Source organism: Microdochium trichocladiopsis (genome assembly GCF_020744255.1).
Source record: "Microdochium trichocladiopsis strain MPI-CAGE-CH-0230 chromosome Unknown B0I36scaffold_5, whole genome shotgun sequence".
NCBI lineage: Eukaryota > Fungi > Ascomycota > Sordariomycetes > Xylariales > Microdochiaceae > Microdochium > Microdochium trichocladiopsis.
Window position 1 is genome coordinate 1420053 of NW_025763548.1, and position 14774 is coordinate 1434826.

The window sequence follows — 14774 nt, forward strand, 5'->3', positions numbered from 1 at the left end:
AACAGGAACCCCCTCAAACACCCAAACCACTTTAGGTGAAGATGCGGATGGGGCGGCCGAGGGTCGAAGGGTCGTTGAAGCGCAGGTTCTGGTTGAGGCTGGCAATCTCGTCGAGCTCCTCCTTGGAGAGGTCGAACTCGACAGACTCGAGGTTCTGCTTGAGGCGCTCGACGTTGTTGGACTTTGGGATGACAATGATGTCGCGCTGCGTGCAGAAGCGCAGGAGGACCTGGCTGGGCGTCTTGCCATGCTTGGCGGCAATCTTGGTCACGACGTCGGCCTCGAAGAGGGGCTTGGTGCCCTTGGCCGCGGCGTTGCCGAGCTCGATGAAGCTCTGGGGCCCAAAGGTCGAGTAGCCCGTCACGGCGATGCCGTTCTCCTGGGCCATGTGGACGAGGTTGGGCTGGGTGAGGTAAGGGTGGTGCTCGATCTGGAGGACCGCGGGCGGGATCTTGGCATAGTTGAGCAGGTCGTAGAGGGTCTGGGTGTGGAAGTTGGAGACGCCGATGCTGCGGATGAAGGCGTCGGGCTGGGAGACGAGCTCCTCGAGGGCGGCCCAGGTCTCGGAGAGGGGCACCTTGGCCAAGGGGGTGACCTTTGTCTGCTCCTTGTCGGTCCAGAAGCAGGGGAAGCGGATCTCCTCAAAGGGGATGAACTCGAGGGCGATGGGGAAGTGGATGAGGAAGAGGTCGAGGTAGCCGAGGCCCCAGGCCTCGTTCTCGAGGCGGGCCTGCTCGAGCGCGTGCTCGCGCTTGTGGTAGTTGTTCCACAGCTTGGACGTGATGAAGATGTCCTCGCGCTTGATGATGCCCTCGGAGATGGCGCGGCGCACACCCTCGCCGGCCTCCTTGCTGTTGGTGTAGTCCCACGCGCCGTCAATGTGGCGGTAGCCCAGCTTGATGGCCTGGTAGACCTGTTGGCGAAGAGCAGAGAGTCAGCCTGGTTGGGCTCGCAGAAAAGGGTCCAGATAGTAGAACATCGCCAGAGCCTCAGGCCTTCGTCCACCACCTCAGCCATGAGGATAGACGGCTTCCTTGGAAGCATCTTCTGAGGGCAAAGACTTACTTGCTCAGCACAGGTTTCACGGGGGACCTTCCAGATGCCAAAGCCGACGACGGGCATTTCCTGTTGGGTGTTAGCGGGAGCACAACTCGACGAAGTAGAGGACCAGGAGGGCAGTAGACGTACGTGGCCAGAGGAGAGCTTGATTGAAGGAACCATTTTGGCAGTATTGTTCTTGTGTTTGATCACAAAAATTTGGCAAGAGCAGAGGTGAGGAGATCGAGGGAACCAGGAGAGGGCAGCACTCGCAGCTGGAAGGAGGGAAACCCGGCACGTTTTATTGCGCCGTGGGAAAAGTGGCGATGCGACGCGACCCCGAGAGGGGCGTGGCATTTCCTCCCGCTTCTTTCCCCTCGGTCTCCAGCTCCTCCACTTCGTGCTCCAGCGACTCTGTTGATGCTAGTGTGCTGGGGCTGGCTGCCCCTCCACAGCAGTGGACTCGGGCGCGTGTTGTGGATCGCAGGGCGCCGACGACATCATCGCTAGCTGGAGGAGGGGCACGGCACAGGCACCGGCACCGGCACGAGGCAGGTACTCGGCCCCCTCTACCCCATGCCCCGATCTGGCAGGTTGTACCACGGCGCTGGCGCCGTCGGGTAAAGTCTGGGCGATCCTCGCCCGCTGAAAGCGCTGTGGGTGATGTCCCAGGGCGCCTAAAGCTGCCCAGCGGAGCAGCTCCGCTGGGGGCATTGGGCATTGGGGTGGGGGCTGAGGGGAAGCTGCCCGCATCCCCCAAAAAGAATAACCATTTTATCCATTAGCCGGCCGGTTTCTTTTCCCAGGGGCAATCACTTGTGGGCATTGATTATATCAAGGCTCACAGTCCCGCTGACGACTGCCTCGCCACAGGAACCGTCTCAGCTATTGCGAGGCCACCTCGCGGTCCGGGCACTGAGCCTGCGAGACGGCTCCATCCGCAAAGGCCAACCTCCCTCTCCCACGGTGGACAATGACCCGCCCAACCAACGACCGACTTGCGACGACAAAATGCCCCTCCCCTCACGATAGCCGCACCAATGCCTGCAGCACGCTTCCCCGACGACATCCACCTGCGAGCCTCGACCAGCTTCATCCACCATGTCACATAGCTTTGGGGCCAGAGACCTTTCGGGCAGAGGTTCTGGACATGGTCAACACGACGGCAGCGGCGAGGCGCAATGAAGCAGTAGCTCGGTCGCGGGGAAAGGACGCACCCAACACATCCACAAACCTCTTGGCATGAATTGAGCGACTTGGAGCTACAAAGGCACAGCCTCTGAACTGTCACTCTCGTCAGGCCAGATGCTGAAGAGTTTGAAAGGCACCAGTTGCGCAGGGATTGAGCTGGCATACACCACCTCATGGCCTCATCTCTCGGCTCTCCAGTACTGGCCTCTGCTGCGCCTTTGGTGAGTCTTCTCAATTGAGACTTCAATTGAGATCGTAGTGGTCTCTCTGAACCTCCCTCGAGAGAAAGGACGGCGTTGGCAACAACTTCTTGCAAGTCGTAATGTCTGCCACATTTGGCGAGCTACAGACTTGCGCACCAATCATATCCGTTTGACATGCCCAGGACGGGCTAGTGTTTTTCCCTAGCCCCGCAATCCCAGCCCAATCAATGGCCGACAAGCCAGGTTCTTACCCAGACTACCACTCAGCATGAAGTTTACACAATTCTGCCGAACAAGACAGTGAAGCTGGCGGATGCCCCATGTGACTTTTCACCCCACAGCATATGTATAAAGGCAAAAGGAAAAGGGAAAAAGGGGGAAGCCGTGGGTTTGTGGTACAATGGAAGGCGATGTGCCCGACTGCAGCCCAAGTTGTGCTGGGCCGCCCTCTTTTTTGAGCCTTTCAATCCTGGACATATTCTGGAAGGCAGTCGTCCAAGATTGCAAAGTCGTCAGCACAGAAAATGCATCGCTGGCGGTCATAGATGTTCCCTGTCTTTGAGGCTGAACATTGGTATTAGAAAGTACGGCCAGAGAGACCAGCATGGCGGTATTATCCGGGGCCTGTCCTGGTCCGCCCAGCATATCCAGCAGCATCCCGGATGAACAGGCGCCCTACAGGCTATACAATACCTTGTAGTTTTCCAAACTTGATGTACCTGAGATAACTCGCACCGCCGTCATGCGGACCAAGATGAAACCACGATTGCGTCTCTCTTACAGCTCGCAAGCGCATGCACATAGATCAATGTCACTGAAGAGTTTCCGTGATCTGCATCAATTCTGGGCTAGCGGCACATCTATCTCTCTTCTTGTTCCTGTTGCCACTCGTCCACAATCCTGTTCCAGGCGGAAACCCTCTAATGTTCCTTAAGTCCATTTGAAAACCTGCGAGTCCATCTTCACCAAGCGGGCATACCATTGTTCTGACCAGTTGCAGCACCACCCGCTGGAGCCCAATCCCTATTCCCACCACCTACCACACCCGTCCCAGCACCAGTTCCGAGAGCAGGGGAGCCATCAAGAGGCGCGTTAGCCACGTAAGAGACCTCAGTGCCAGTCTCTGCAGCCTCGCGGTACGCCAACATCATGCGCTCGATCTCATTGGATGCCGTCGGTGCAGCAAAGTCTCGGCGAGTCAGTCTGTGAGGAATGAGGGCGTCAGTAGGCCGCTTCACCCCTCTCAAGTTCTTTGCACAGAGGCCAGCAACATGGCCCTGTCCGCCGCAGTCGGTGCACACCAGCCATTCAACAGGAATGGGACACCCGCGACGGGTGTGCTCCAGCTCTCCGCATTGGAAGCATCGGAGGCAATGGATCTTGGCTGGACAAGTCGCCGCCTTGTGACCGAAGTCAGAGCAGTACTTGCAAACCACCAACGGACAGTCTCGAGCAAGGTGGTCAGTGCTGTTGCAAGTGTAACATGCCTTGGTGTTGCCGGACGTGTTGTCAAGGCGAATGACTGTGCCGGGATTGAGGATTCGTGCCTTGGGGCGCTTCGCCAACCAGCCTCTCTGCCAGTCGCAGTTCTTGATACTGTACGCTTGGAAGAAGTATGTCATCGTTGGCGACATCTGTCCCGGGCCAGCAGCGCGTTGATCACTGGACATTGTGATGCAAATGCGATGCTTCTCGGATTGATCATGAGTGTTGAAGGCCTCACGAAGAGCATCGAATTGGCGACGGATTGCCCTGCTGGTCAACTTCAGATGAGAGCCATCGAGAGCATCCTTGACGCAATTGGTCGAGATGTCGAGGGTAGTGCAGCCACGCTTGTCCTGGACGGTGACTCTAGGATTGAAGGTCTTGAGCTTATCCGTGGTCGCTTCGGCATCGAGGAAATGGCATGAAGCCTCGAGCGATGCGTCAACAGCAATCGCGAAATGGCCCAAGGCCACAGGACCTCTGGATCTCATGGTGTTGTGGTGCAGAAGATGGATGAGGAGACGAGGGATCCGTCCAGCAGTATATACGAAAGACAGCATATACGTGATGGATTCTCGACCACAAATACCAACATCGTAAATGTCCCTGTCGCTTGGGAAGCTGAATGACTTTCCTGCGTACTGGAGCAGGATGGGCATTCTATGATGAGGTTCTCGTCGTGCACCTCTGAACGAACTCCCGGAGAACTCGACATGGCCGTGAAAATTCTGGAGAATACGAACAGCATGATCAGTATTGTGCCCGACTTTCACCGGCCAGATGATACCTTAACTTGCATGCTTGGGGTCATCGTAACCAGTGCTGAGTTGCCTCCGCTGCCCATTCTCCCGCTTCGGCCTTTGGATCCAAACGTTGTTGGTTGCCAGTTCTCCCTGCTGGGGGAAGAATGACTAACCTGATTGAATTTGTAGTCTACACCGGGCAGGTCAACGGCGCCGACAGCTGTCTGCTCATCTCTCTATGTGTCGAAATTAGAGCATATACCTAGCGATATTGCGAGGGCCATTGGCACTTACCTTGTCGCCAGGCATGTCCGTCCATCCGGACTAGGGACCCGGATTTCATGACGTCAGTTGAATCGAAACTTGACCCTGAGGATCCGAGGTGCTTGAAATTGGGGGCAGTCTGTGCGAGACAGAACAGGAGAATAGTAGAGCGCCAAGAATATGTAAAGAAAGAAAATAATATGACGTGAGGTACATGTGGAAGGTAACTCACTGTTTCAGCTGTCGGTTGTTCACTCATCCTGACTGAGAACTTTGATGTTTGGACACCTGTGACATCTTGAATGTCAGAAGGTCGGACATCAGATTGGGACAAGGCAGGAGGGGAAGAGTCAAGCACGAGAACGACATGACCTAGGAGGCGATGAAGGAAGTTTGGCTGTACTCACTGATACTTGGCGACGACGTGCCGATGTTGTTAGTGTGAACGAGGGTCGTGGCGATGTAGAGCGTCTGCTCGCTCGATGAGTGGGGAAAGGAGGTGGTGGGTGCTCAGGACTTCTTGACTGCGTCGGGCTTGCCGTGGAGGTCAAAGAAAGTCTAGACGGCACTTGAGATACGGGATGGAGAAAAGGATCGGTAGGTCGGGGACGGTTGAAGGCTTTTGGGGTCCTTTGTCAGTCCATATATATGTTCAGTACAGTTGTGAGATTGATGTGGCGTTGGTGTGAGACAGTTGTCACTTACAAACTCAAGACTGGCAGATCGCTAGCAAGGAGGAGAAGATTTCAAAACACAAGGAGAGTCAATATGCTCTTGAGAGGATCTGCGTTCCACTGTCCTGTGATGGCATCCGTTGCGCTGGTACCGATGACGATGCGAGAAAGTCAAAGGCGTTATGGATGGTTGGGGGGGTTAGGAGGGAGAGAGGGTTCAATGTAGTTAGGTAGAACCATTTACAGCACTCAAGCATGGACACAGAGCTAAGGCAGAAGGTGCTTCGCCTGGGGTAGCTCACTCACTGCATTGCCCTGCCCTACTGGCTTAAATAATGGCTGCGTGGACAGTAGTCTTCAGAGCATGGACCAGTGAGAAGCAATGGTCCCCTTCGCGATTGAACAACGATCGCTACACACAGAGCATCAGTTATCGGACGCGGTCATTAGAAACACTCACGCTACAGTTTCTGCCGGCCTGCATAAGATGCTGACTCGGGCCATCTGGAGCAGCCACGGTATCTTGGATGTCTCCCCAGGGAGAAGCTGCACCTCTGAGGGAGTGTGTGGAGTATTGGACTGAGCGGAAGCCTTTGACCTGCGGCATTGACTGCTCACGGAGGGTGACAAAGCTGCGAACGTGCTTCATATGGTATGTTTTGAACATGTTGTCCAAAACTGGGGAACTGACATGCATCTGTGTGGTGAAGCGTTTGTGTTTTTTGCATAAACTACGATAGGCTCGTCTGAAGCGTAGGCCCGAGAAAATCTGTGAGACCACCAACGTCAGGCGGCGAGGACATAAGATTGACAGAACTAAGTTGCTGCTTGCAAGTTATCAAAGGGGTAGAAGGGGTGATGAGAGTCTAAGGAGAACAGAGAGAAATTGCACGGGGAGGGCCGGCTTTGAAAAAGGAGTGAGTTTGGTAAGGAGGCACAACATCTCCGCAGCCGTCTGTGAGAGCAACCGCGTCGAGTACGGGACTTGGCATGCAGACACAAAATCATCCTTGAGCATGTTTAGTTCGTCTGCGCGAAAAGTGGTGAGCGTGATACGAGCATGTATAGGGATGAGAGAGAGCTCGTGATGTCTCTTTTTCGTTTGATATGTGTCTCTGTCCTTGTCCACAATCGTCAGAAGCCCAGTCTCCCTTCCCCTCGACGCAGCAGGACCGTTTTCATAAATATGCGCTTCTCCCTCGCCATCGTCGGCGGACTGGTTGGTTGCCCAGACCACGTAGGCAACATGGCTGTTCTTCTAAGGCCCATAAACTCATCTACATTCTTGCCGACAGCCTTAGCCCAGCATTCGCAAACCATACTCATGAAAACGTCTCCCTACTGAAGAACGGCAAGAATCCCAAGACGGTCTGTAAGCATCCAGCTCCGCATGCTGGCCACATCCGAGACATCATCATGAACAACAAAGTAATGCAGTTCGTCGAAATGTGGATCAACAAACACTCGAACACCATCACGGTATTCGCGGCAAACCACGAATGTGGTGGCTGTATGCTCAATGGCTACAACCCTCTGCCTCTCAAGAGTGTGACAATGTCGATCGAGGAGTCGTGGAGACTCTGGAGCGCTTACGGCGGTACCGTCCGCCGCTCATAGTTATTCGAAATAGTTCTGCCCGAATACGACCTTGCTGGCGTAGGCAACAGCGACATTGATTCGATCTCCGCCCAAAAAGCAACCCAGGTTCTGATTTGTCCGCCAGGCTCAGCAAGAAGGCCAGAGTGAAGTGGCCGACTGGTGGCCATACGGTACCAGACATCGTCTGGTGTGGCTATGGCAACGCCTAGAGTGGCAGTTACATGCCATCGTTGATGGCTTACAACTGGGACAACCCCAAGTTGCCCCGCTACATCGAGGTCGTGCTGGGCCTGATGTTGAGCGACGTGACCAAGAAGTGCAGACCTGCGCGTAGTGCTTGGGCTGATAAGCGCAGTGCTGAAGTGGACGACCACGACCACAAGCACCAAGTGCTGGTTGTGCAGTTTGGAATGTCTTGGTACAGCCATAGCACTAGTGTCCTCTGTAATAGTAGGTGAATGGATATGTCTGCCGCGCCGTAGATATGCCATGCTCGATATTTCAGAGCATTATCTTTGAGGCCATCTCTGAGCCTGAACTAGGCCTCCGCCAGACTGCCCAAACTAAGGCGTGGCCATCCGCGCTTTCATCATGCCGAGTTCCGAGCTCTTTGCCCACGTGCCAGCTGGGGTCTGACGATAGCACATCAGCTTCCCCTCGTCACCCACGCTGCCCAGGATCTGGCCGTCGTCGTCAAAGTCGACTCGCCACACTGGCGACTTGTGGGCATCAAGCTTGGACAATTCCCTGACAGTATGGTGGATCTGTCCAGGTTGGCCGGTGGCTGTCCGCTCCCCATGATTGCCGGACTTGTCCAGTTCTGCCCTAATCCCCGAGGCCGCCTGGTTCTGTTTTCGACTCGCCGAGCTCTTCGCGCCGCCGCCCGCATGCTCATCAGACTTTGCGCCTCCCGTGACATCCGCCACGGACCATGTCTTGCCGTCGTCCTTGTCAAACGGCGTGTCGATGCGGAATACCCGCACAAAGCCGTCCTGGCAGGCAGTCGCAATCATGTCATATCCGCGGAAATTTCCCGGCGCCCAGGCTACATCACGAACCAGGCCCTTGTGTGCCTCGATCTCGACAGCGAGGTAGAACTCGCGCGCCTTGACGGCCGCGCCGAAAGAGCTCGTGACGATGTCGCGCGTGCGGAACAGTCGAACCGTAGTCATGCCTGCGACGACGAGGCTCAGCGCGTCCGGAGGCACACCGGCGCGCAGGGCGTTGTAGCAGACCTCCGGGTTTGGGTCAAAGGTGACCTTGAAGCACGTCTCCTCCCCTCTGTTGGGCTTTGGGCACGCCTGGAAGTCGTCGACCTTGACGGAGTCGGTCAGGATCTCGGGCTCCTCGCTCTCGTTGACCGTCAGGTGGCCGTCGGCGGCGAGCAGAGCAAAGTAGGTGTGTCGCGTCTCGTCGTTGTATTTGACCGAGAAGGAGCGGTAGGGCGCCTTGCCAGAGCGCTGCTCAACGGCCGCCTTCGCGTTACTGCCACGCGAGCTGAAGCGGCGGCCAGGGGCGGCGGAGGGGTCTTCGGCCCAGAGCTTGAAGCGGCCTTCGATGCCGAGTGAAGCTAGTAGGTTCGGGTAGATGGTGGGAGGAAGCCATTGCAGCTAGGAGATTCATCAATGGTCAGCATACGCCTGGGATGGTGATTGTGGAATACGGAGCACACAGGTCCAACACACCTCTAGTATCTCTCCGCCGTGCGCGCCCCAGTGGTCGCACAGGCGCCACGTGCCGTCCTTGTGGCGATTGAATACTCTGATCTTGCCGTCCACGGAGCCGGTGGCGCACCGGTCGCCATAGGCATTGAAGGCGATGGCCTGCACTATGTCCTTGTGGCCGTGCTGGATGATGTCGAAGACGTTGCGCTCCTGGCCGGGGCCAGACTCGACTAGAGCAGCAGACATGGCGTGGCGCGAGAATGTCGAGAATGGCAGGCCGGCAATCTCACGATGGCAGATGCTGGAGGTTGAGCTGCGCCGACCACACACGCGGTGGTGGTGGTGCAGGTGTGCTAACTACGGCGGACGAAAGCTCCAACTGTTGCAAAACCCAAATGGAGGTGTGAAATTAATAGAATGACGCCGGTCACGATAGTGGATCTGTACCGTTTAGATAGGAATCTACTCGTTTCAAGCATTTGAGGGTTTTGGTGATGCACTTAAGCAGTCCCACCTGCACCTGCACCTGCACCTGCCTGCATAACACAAACAACAACGCGTAAGTACCACACCATTTCTTTTCGGCCACAATTCCTTCAAACCACGTTGCGCGCAGCTGCAATTAGGTGCATTCGACTCAGAATTGAATTCTGAACACAATGATACAAGAATCATCAATTTTGAACGACTTTTGAAGCTATCGCGACCTTGCACATTCCTGTCGCGAACAGCTCATTCCCACCTCACATCCGCCCCACCTGCCTCCCGAGCTCAACTTTTTCCTTTCCAAAATGTTCCGTTCATATCGTACTGATACAACTTGTTTCAAGCAGATCTCGTCCGCAGAAGTTGTTTGTTAAACATCCAAGCCTATACCACTCGATTCCGTACAAATCAATTCGATTCGATTCAACATGGCTCGCGCAAAGAAGGCTCCCGTCCCCCCTGCCCGGTCGCCCACGCCTCCAGCTCCTGCCGGCCGAACCAACTCGGTTCGAACCGGTTCGGCTCGTATCGGATCCACTGGCTACTGGTTCACCGGTACCCCGGAGGGCGACCCTTTCAATGCAGATCAGCTCAATTCGATCGGAATCGGATCGTTTACTCTGGGTGGTCAGAAGCTGGATGAAGCCTACAAAACCAATCCGAACATGACCAAAAAGGAATTTGATCAGACTCGAATCGCCTTGGAAAAGATTCTTGCGAGCAACTCCAAGCTTGGAAAGAATCTTTTGGTCCAGAATTCAGTCCTTGCACGTCCCATTCAGCTTGTTCACGGCTTGAACCAGATCGATCCGACTCGATCCAATCAGCTCACTGACGCTGCAGCCTACGTCAGCTGTGCCCCGGAGAATTCTACCATCTGCCGCCAGTGCGCCAGTGCGAGTGCTTCCGGTCCGTTTCGAATGTGCATCAAGGTGGATTCGGACTTCAATGCAGCTTGTTTCAACTGCCAGTACTCTGGTTCTGCCAACCACTGCTCGTTCTGTAAGTAATCAACCTGATTCCATTCGTTCCAGCATCGACCATTTTACTTATATAAATTAGACTCTGGTACCAAGGGTAAAGGCAAGGCAGCGGCAACCGAGTCGGATCCAATCGAATCGATTCTGAACAGCCTTGAAGACTACAAGGCTGGCACTCTCGAGGCTCTGATCAATTCGATTCAGGAGGAATTGGATTCCCGCGCCGACGGTACTCCTGCCGGCAAGAAGCGCAAGCACTAATCCAGCTCGAATCGGCCCGAATCGATTCGATACGACACGTAACGTCTCAGAGCGGGCAATTTCGACAATTCAGCTGGTTTCGACTTGTTTCAAGGCATTTAGCATGGAGTAAAGGGTACATGCATTGATTCCCCGCGGTAATACACAGGAACGACAGCTTGCGAATGGTTTCAGATCGATTTGATATGATCCAACTCGGTATCATATGATTAGTCATAGATCAATAGCAATACAGTGCGATTCAATTCAAAACAATTCGATTTGATATGATATGTGGGGCTCGAAAAAGTTAGAAAATTCCCCCCTTAACCCCTAGCTGCGTGATTGATTTTGTCGTACAAGTATTCAACACGTCGTAATCAATCTGTTTCCTATTGAAATGGCTCGTCCTGAGCTACAACTAGAGGGTCAGAAAGACTTTATTATACAGCGCTACCAGTCCGGCGTACCTCTTCCGACAATTCAAGAAGTACTCCAGGCTACATATTCAATCCAGACCTCGGTATTTACACTTCGACGCCGCCTTAAGCAATGGGGAATCCATCCAAAACAGCAGAGAACGATCATAACCGACGCGCTTCGAATAGCTATTGAGAAATACTTCTTTACTATTGGTCTTTCCGATGATGAGCTCCTACGTCAACTACAGGCGGATGGCTTTACCGTCACAGCGCACGGTGTAGTCAGAATTAGAAAGGAACTCGATATATATCGCCGCTTTACCCCCGAACAGATCCAAAGAAAGCAGGAACAGCTTCAATCGTTCCTGATACAGGAGCAAACAACGTCAAACTTGGTCCGGCGTATGGGAAGAGAAATGCTTTCAACGCATCTCCGACAGAACCGAATCAACCTTCCTCGCGATACTATCTCCCAGACCATTTCGCAATTCTACCCCGACGAAGTTGAAGGACGACGAAAGCGGCTCCATCGAAGGAGAGGCGGTTGGACAAGCCCTGGATCGAATTATATCTGGTCGATTGATGCCTATCTAAAGCTGCAGCCGTATGGATTTGAGATATATGCAGCAATTGATGCTTATTCTCGCTATATCCCATGGTTCTTCTGCGGAATCTCTGCGACTACGGGCCGGTCTGTTCTGGTCCAATACCTACGGATTATCCAGCAATGGGGCTTTATTCCTCGTCGATTCCGGTCGGATCGTGGCGGAGAAACAACCCTTATTGCTGGTGCTCACTTCCTCCTTCATCAAGCTGTTCAGCCGTATTACAGTCCTCAGACAAGCCAGGTCAATAGTGTCAAGCCCGAATCGAACTCATTCCCTGGACAAACAAACCTTCCACTTACAGCCCAAACAGAAGGGACACCAATTCAGTTCCGACATACCTGGATCTATGGGAAAAGCACGCAAAATGTTAAGATTGAGAGTTGGTGGGGCCGCCTCTGTGAAGGGCGGTCAATCTTCTGGCGGGAGTACTTTGGTTTCCTTGCTGCAGAGGGCCTTTTTGATGCAGAATCACTCGCAGATCGAGTTGCTTTACTCTATATCTACATGCCAATCATCAGGTCCGAGTTTGTTCAGTTTGTACAGACCTGGAATGCTCATCGGATACGAAAACAGCCAACCCGTACCCATGTTATTCCAGGAAGGCCGTGGAGTCTCTTTTTCCATCCGGAACAAACGGGTGCCCAGGACTTTCGGCTGCCACTTGACCTAGATCTCCATCAAAAGCTTTCGATGCTAGCAGATCTGGATGGCTTTGACCCAGACCAGTATCTTCCTAGTACAACAATGGCGGTGTGCCAGGAAGTACTTGGTCGAATTGGCGGGCTTCCAAGCCAGATTCCACCAGAACTAGTGAACCAGCCCTTTATCCGTCAGTATCAGTACCTTCAGGAGGAGCTACAGGTTTGGATCAGAACAAACCGTTCTCCAGCGATTTCTCTCCTCCCCCAGCCAATAGGGAATCTCGACTACTTACAAGACTTAATGCAGCGCCACCATATTAGTCTACAAGATACTTGGATCGATATGGAACAGGCCGGTTTAGACTTGATTAAAGAAGAAGATATTGACTTTGAGAGTGAATAGAAACATCGCTAATTTCCCGACTGATCTGACTCAGAAATAGCCGTTGCGGACCTCTTCCTACCCTTCCCTACGCGGCTACGTAAGGTCAGGGGCGGACCAAGGTGTGCCCACTTCCCTTCAACTTGCTTAGCTTGAGGCTCTATATCCTGAAGGTGTTTGTCTTCCTCTTGTTCTGTGTCATATTTTGGTAGCATTTCGCTACTTTCAAGCTGTTGGCCTTCAGGCCGACTTGATTCCTGCTTGACCTCTACCTTTTCGTCCTCCTCTGCCTTGACTTGGGCTAAGTCCTCGCCTATCCAAGGGACTTCATCAAGTTTCAGAATGTCGTAGTCTGAAAGGGCCGGGAGGTCTGGAGAGAGAGAAGGGGCCGGTTGGACCGGAATAGTATTTAGTTTGGCCTTCTTTGTACCTCGTTGCTTCTTGACTCCTGGCTTCTGGTTCTGTGGTGATGGGATAATAGTTGAGTAGAGGAGATTCAAATAGAATATGTCATCTCCCTTCCGGTCTGAGCCTGAATAGTCCCTGATCTGCGCAATAGAGATTGAGGCTGTCTCGTCAAGGCCTAGGTGTACTACTTTCAAGCAGTTTGAGGCTGGTAGTGGAGCGATAAATTTCCACTGCTTCTGCCGAAGGCCTTCGCTAATCTTATGCGTATCGAAGAGGAACTGAATCAGAGCGCTATGGTCCTCCCACTTCTCATTGATAACAAGTCGTTTCGGGCCAGAGATGCGGTGTTGGTGGAGGATTGTATATATCGGGCTGGGTTCGCCGCAAATAACCTCCTCGTAGTACTCTGCAAAGTACAGTTTGATTCCAATCGAGCAGGTTATTTGCGGTTTCTTCTCTTTTGTCTCTGTAATGCTTTGATCCCGATAGCTTTTAGCTAACTTCGATGAGAGCGCGAAGTTACTTAGGGTCGGTTGATGGAGACTGGTACCAGGGGCTGTCAGGCCTGTAGTGGGCTGCATATGAGTTGAATTGGGGCTTTTTGGGACCGTTCCGGACTGGAGAAATACTGAACGAGGCGGTGAGGCTGTCAAATCGATGCATTCCGGTAGAATAGTCGGTAGATTCGGGAGGGGAATATTACAATCAGGGCAGTACCTCCAGGTTGGGTTTACCAGCTTGATTGAGGTATGAGGCCGCCCGGTCTGGGGGCAGAATCGTGCGGTTGCCATTGCTGTAATGTTGAAAACGATTCGAAACGAATTGAAACCATTTGAATTCTGTGCGAATGAATTTATAAATGACCGGTCTTAGCTTGTGCACAAGCGAGCCATTACAAGGGGATATCTTCATAATTGAAAAACGGTGATTTGCGGCTAATCTGGTTTGTTAAAAGGTGGGAGGGGGTGGGCGTAATAGCAAAAAATGGGTTTTGCAACAGTTGGAGCTTTCGTCCGCCGTAGCTAACGCCCGCTAGCCTTAGCTGGAGATTTAAAGCCTTTCACCAGCCAGCAGCCACTACGCATGCCCAAATGCAGGGGTAGCTCCATTCAAGCTGCTATGTGATTGGCGCGCAGAGAACCCGGCCATGTACTGTAACCGCACCTTCTTGCAACCTGCAGCGTGAGAAGGTAGGAGAGTTATGCGGGATTGTGGTATAGACTGTGGCGGCGATGCAATATGGTTCGTGAAATGAGTTCCTCCTGGATGAGTTTCTCACAAGTACAAGTGTGCCAGCTCCTGTTCTCCAGCTCGAGCAGCCTGGCTTGTAGCTGCGGCTGCTGAGAGGAGGGGAAAGCATACGACATATTATTTGAAGCTGGCGGCTTGGAACAGAAACTACTCTTCAACCCTGGCCTTTGCAGACAATGTTGTCTTTTCTTCCGCTTCTACTCGGTCTGTGTTAATATTACACTAAGACATGCTTTAAAAACTGGCAGTTCCTATGGCCGAGGAGGTAGGTTACGTACAATAGATCGCACACACGAGGCACCACTCCTGCGTCGCCAGATCACAATTCGGCTTTAAATCTCTCCAAAGGCCAGAACCAATCAGGCGAAGCATAGTCTTGCAGTTTCTCAGGCAAGAATGTTCGGTATGGAAGAGCGCAGAGGTGCAGAGGTGCGGGAGTCGACTTGCCACCATGACATGAAATCACTTTCAGAACAGCAGAATCACGTCTACTTC

At 53.3% G+C, this 14774-nt stretch overlaps 8 protein-coding genes across 8 annotated transcripts; 4 read left to right on the forward strand and 4 right to left on the reverse strand.

Moving 5' to 3' along the window:
- Nucleotides 1-31: 31 nt before the first annotated feature.
- On the reverse strand, nucleotides 32-1221 carry B0I36DRAFT_362769 (NAD(P)H-dependent D-xylose reductase; the record flags this gene model as incomplete). The annotated part of the gene is made up of 3 exons (XM_046158711.1): nucleotides 32-913; nucleotides 1066-1125; nucleotides 1189-1221. 3 exons carry the CDS (start codon nucleotides 1219-1221, stop codon nucleotides 32-34), a joined length of 975 nt encoding a protein of 324 aa, XP_046012667.1.
- A 2071-nt stretch (nucleotides 1222-3292) lies between these two features.
- On the reverse strand, nucleotides 3293-4408 carry B0I36DRAFT_362770 (uncharacterized protein; the record flags this gene model as incomplete). Its single annotated transcript, XM_046158712.1, has 3 exons — nucleotides 3293-3352; nucleotides 3473-3635; nucleotides 3873-4408. The coding sequence occupies 3 exons, from the start codon at nucleotides 4406-4408 to the stop codon at nucleotides 3293-3295; spliced, it is 759 nt and encodes a 252-aa protein (XP_046012668.1).
- Nucleotides 4409-6383: 1975 nt separating this feature from the next.
- On the forward strand, nucleotides 6384-7316 carry B0I36DRAFT_117331 (uncharacterized protein). The gene has a single exon (XM_046147980.1). The coding sequence runs from the start codon at nucleotides 6706-6708 to the stop codon at nucleotides 7213-7215; it is 510 nt and encodes a 169-aa protein (XP_046012669.1). The 5' UTR covers nucleotides 6384-6705; the 3' UTR covers nucleotides 7216-7316.
- B0I36DRAFT_117330 (uncharacterized protein) lies at nucleotides 7317-7707 on the forward strand. Its single transcript, XM_046147979.1, has one exon. It carries the CDS (start codon nucleotides 7419-7421, stop codon nucleotides 7653-7655), a length of 237 nt encoding a protein of 78 aa, XP_046012670.1. The 5' UTR covers nucleotides 7317-7418; the 3' UTR covers nucleotides 7656-7707.
- Nucleotides 7708-7760: 53 nt separating this feature from the next.
- Nucleotides 7761-9107, reverse strand: B0I36DRAFT_242749 (WD domain-containing protein; the record flags this gene model as incomplete). The annotated part of the gene is made up of 2 exons (XM_046149931.1): nucleotides 7761-8807; nucleotides 8883-9107. 2 exons carry the CDS (start codon nucleotides 9105-9107, stop codon nucleotides 7761-7763), a joined length of 1272 nt encoding a protein of 423 aa, XP_046012671.1.
- Nucleotides 9108-9702: 595 nt separating this feature from the next.
- Nucleotides 9703-10840, forward strand: B0I36DRAFT_322957 (uncharacterized protein). Its single transcript, XM_046153910.1, has 3 exons — nucleotides 9703-9803; nucleotides 9831-10349; nucleotides 10410-10840. Exons 1-3 carry the CDS (start codon nucleotides 9776-9778, stop codon nucleotides 10586-10588), a joined length of 726 nt encoding a protein of 241 aa, XP_046012672.1. The 5' UTR covers nucleotides 9703-9775; the 3' UTR covers nucleotides 10589-10840.
- Nucleotides 10841-10891: 51 nt separating this feature from the next.
- On the forward strand, nucleotides 10892-12976 carry B0I36DRAFT_117364 (uncharacterized protein). Its single transcript, XM_046147981.1, has one exon. The coding sequence runs from the start codon at nucleotides 10968-10970 to the stop codon at nucleotides 12639-12641; it is 1674 nt and encodes a 557-aa protein (XP_046012673.1). The 5' UTR covers nucleotides 10892-10967; the 3' UTR covers nucleotides 12642-12976.
- Nucleotides 12459-13850, reverse strand: B0I36DRAFT_117371 (uncharacterized protein). Its single transcript, XM_046147982.1, has one exon. It carries the CDS (start codon nucleotides 13817-13819, stop codon nucleotides 12650-12652), a length of 1170 nt encoding a protein of 389 aa, XP_046012674.1. The 5' UTR covers nucleotides 13820-13850; the 3' UTR covers nucleotides 12459-12649.
- Nucleotides 13851-14774: the final 924 nt, after the last annotated feature.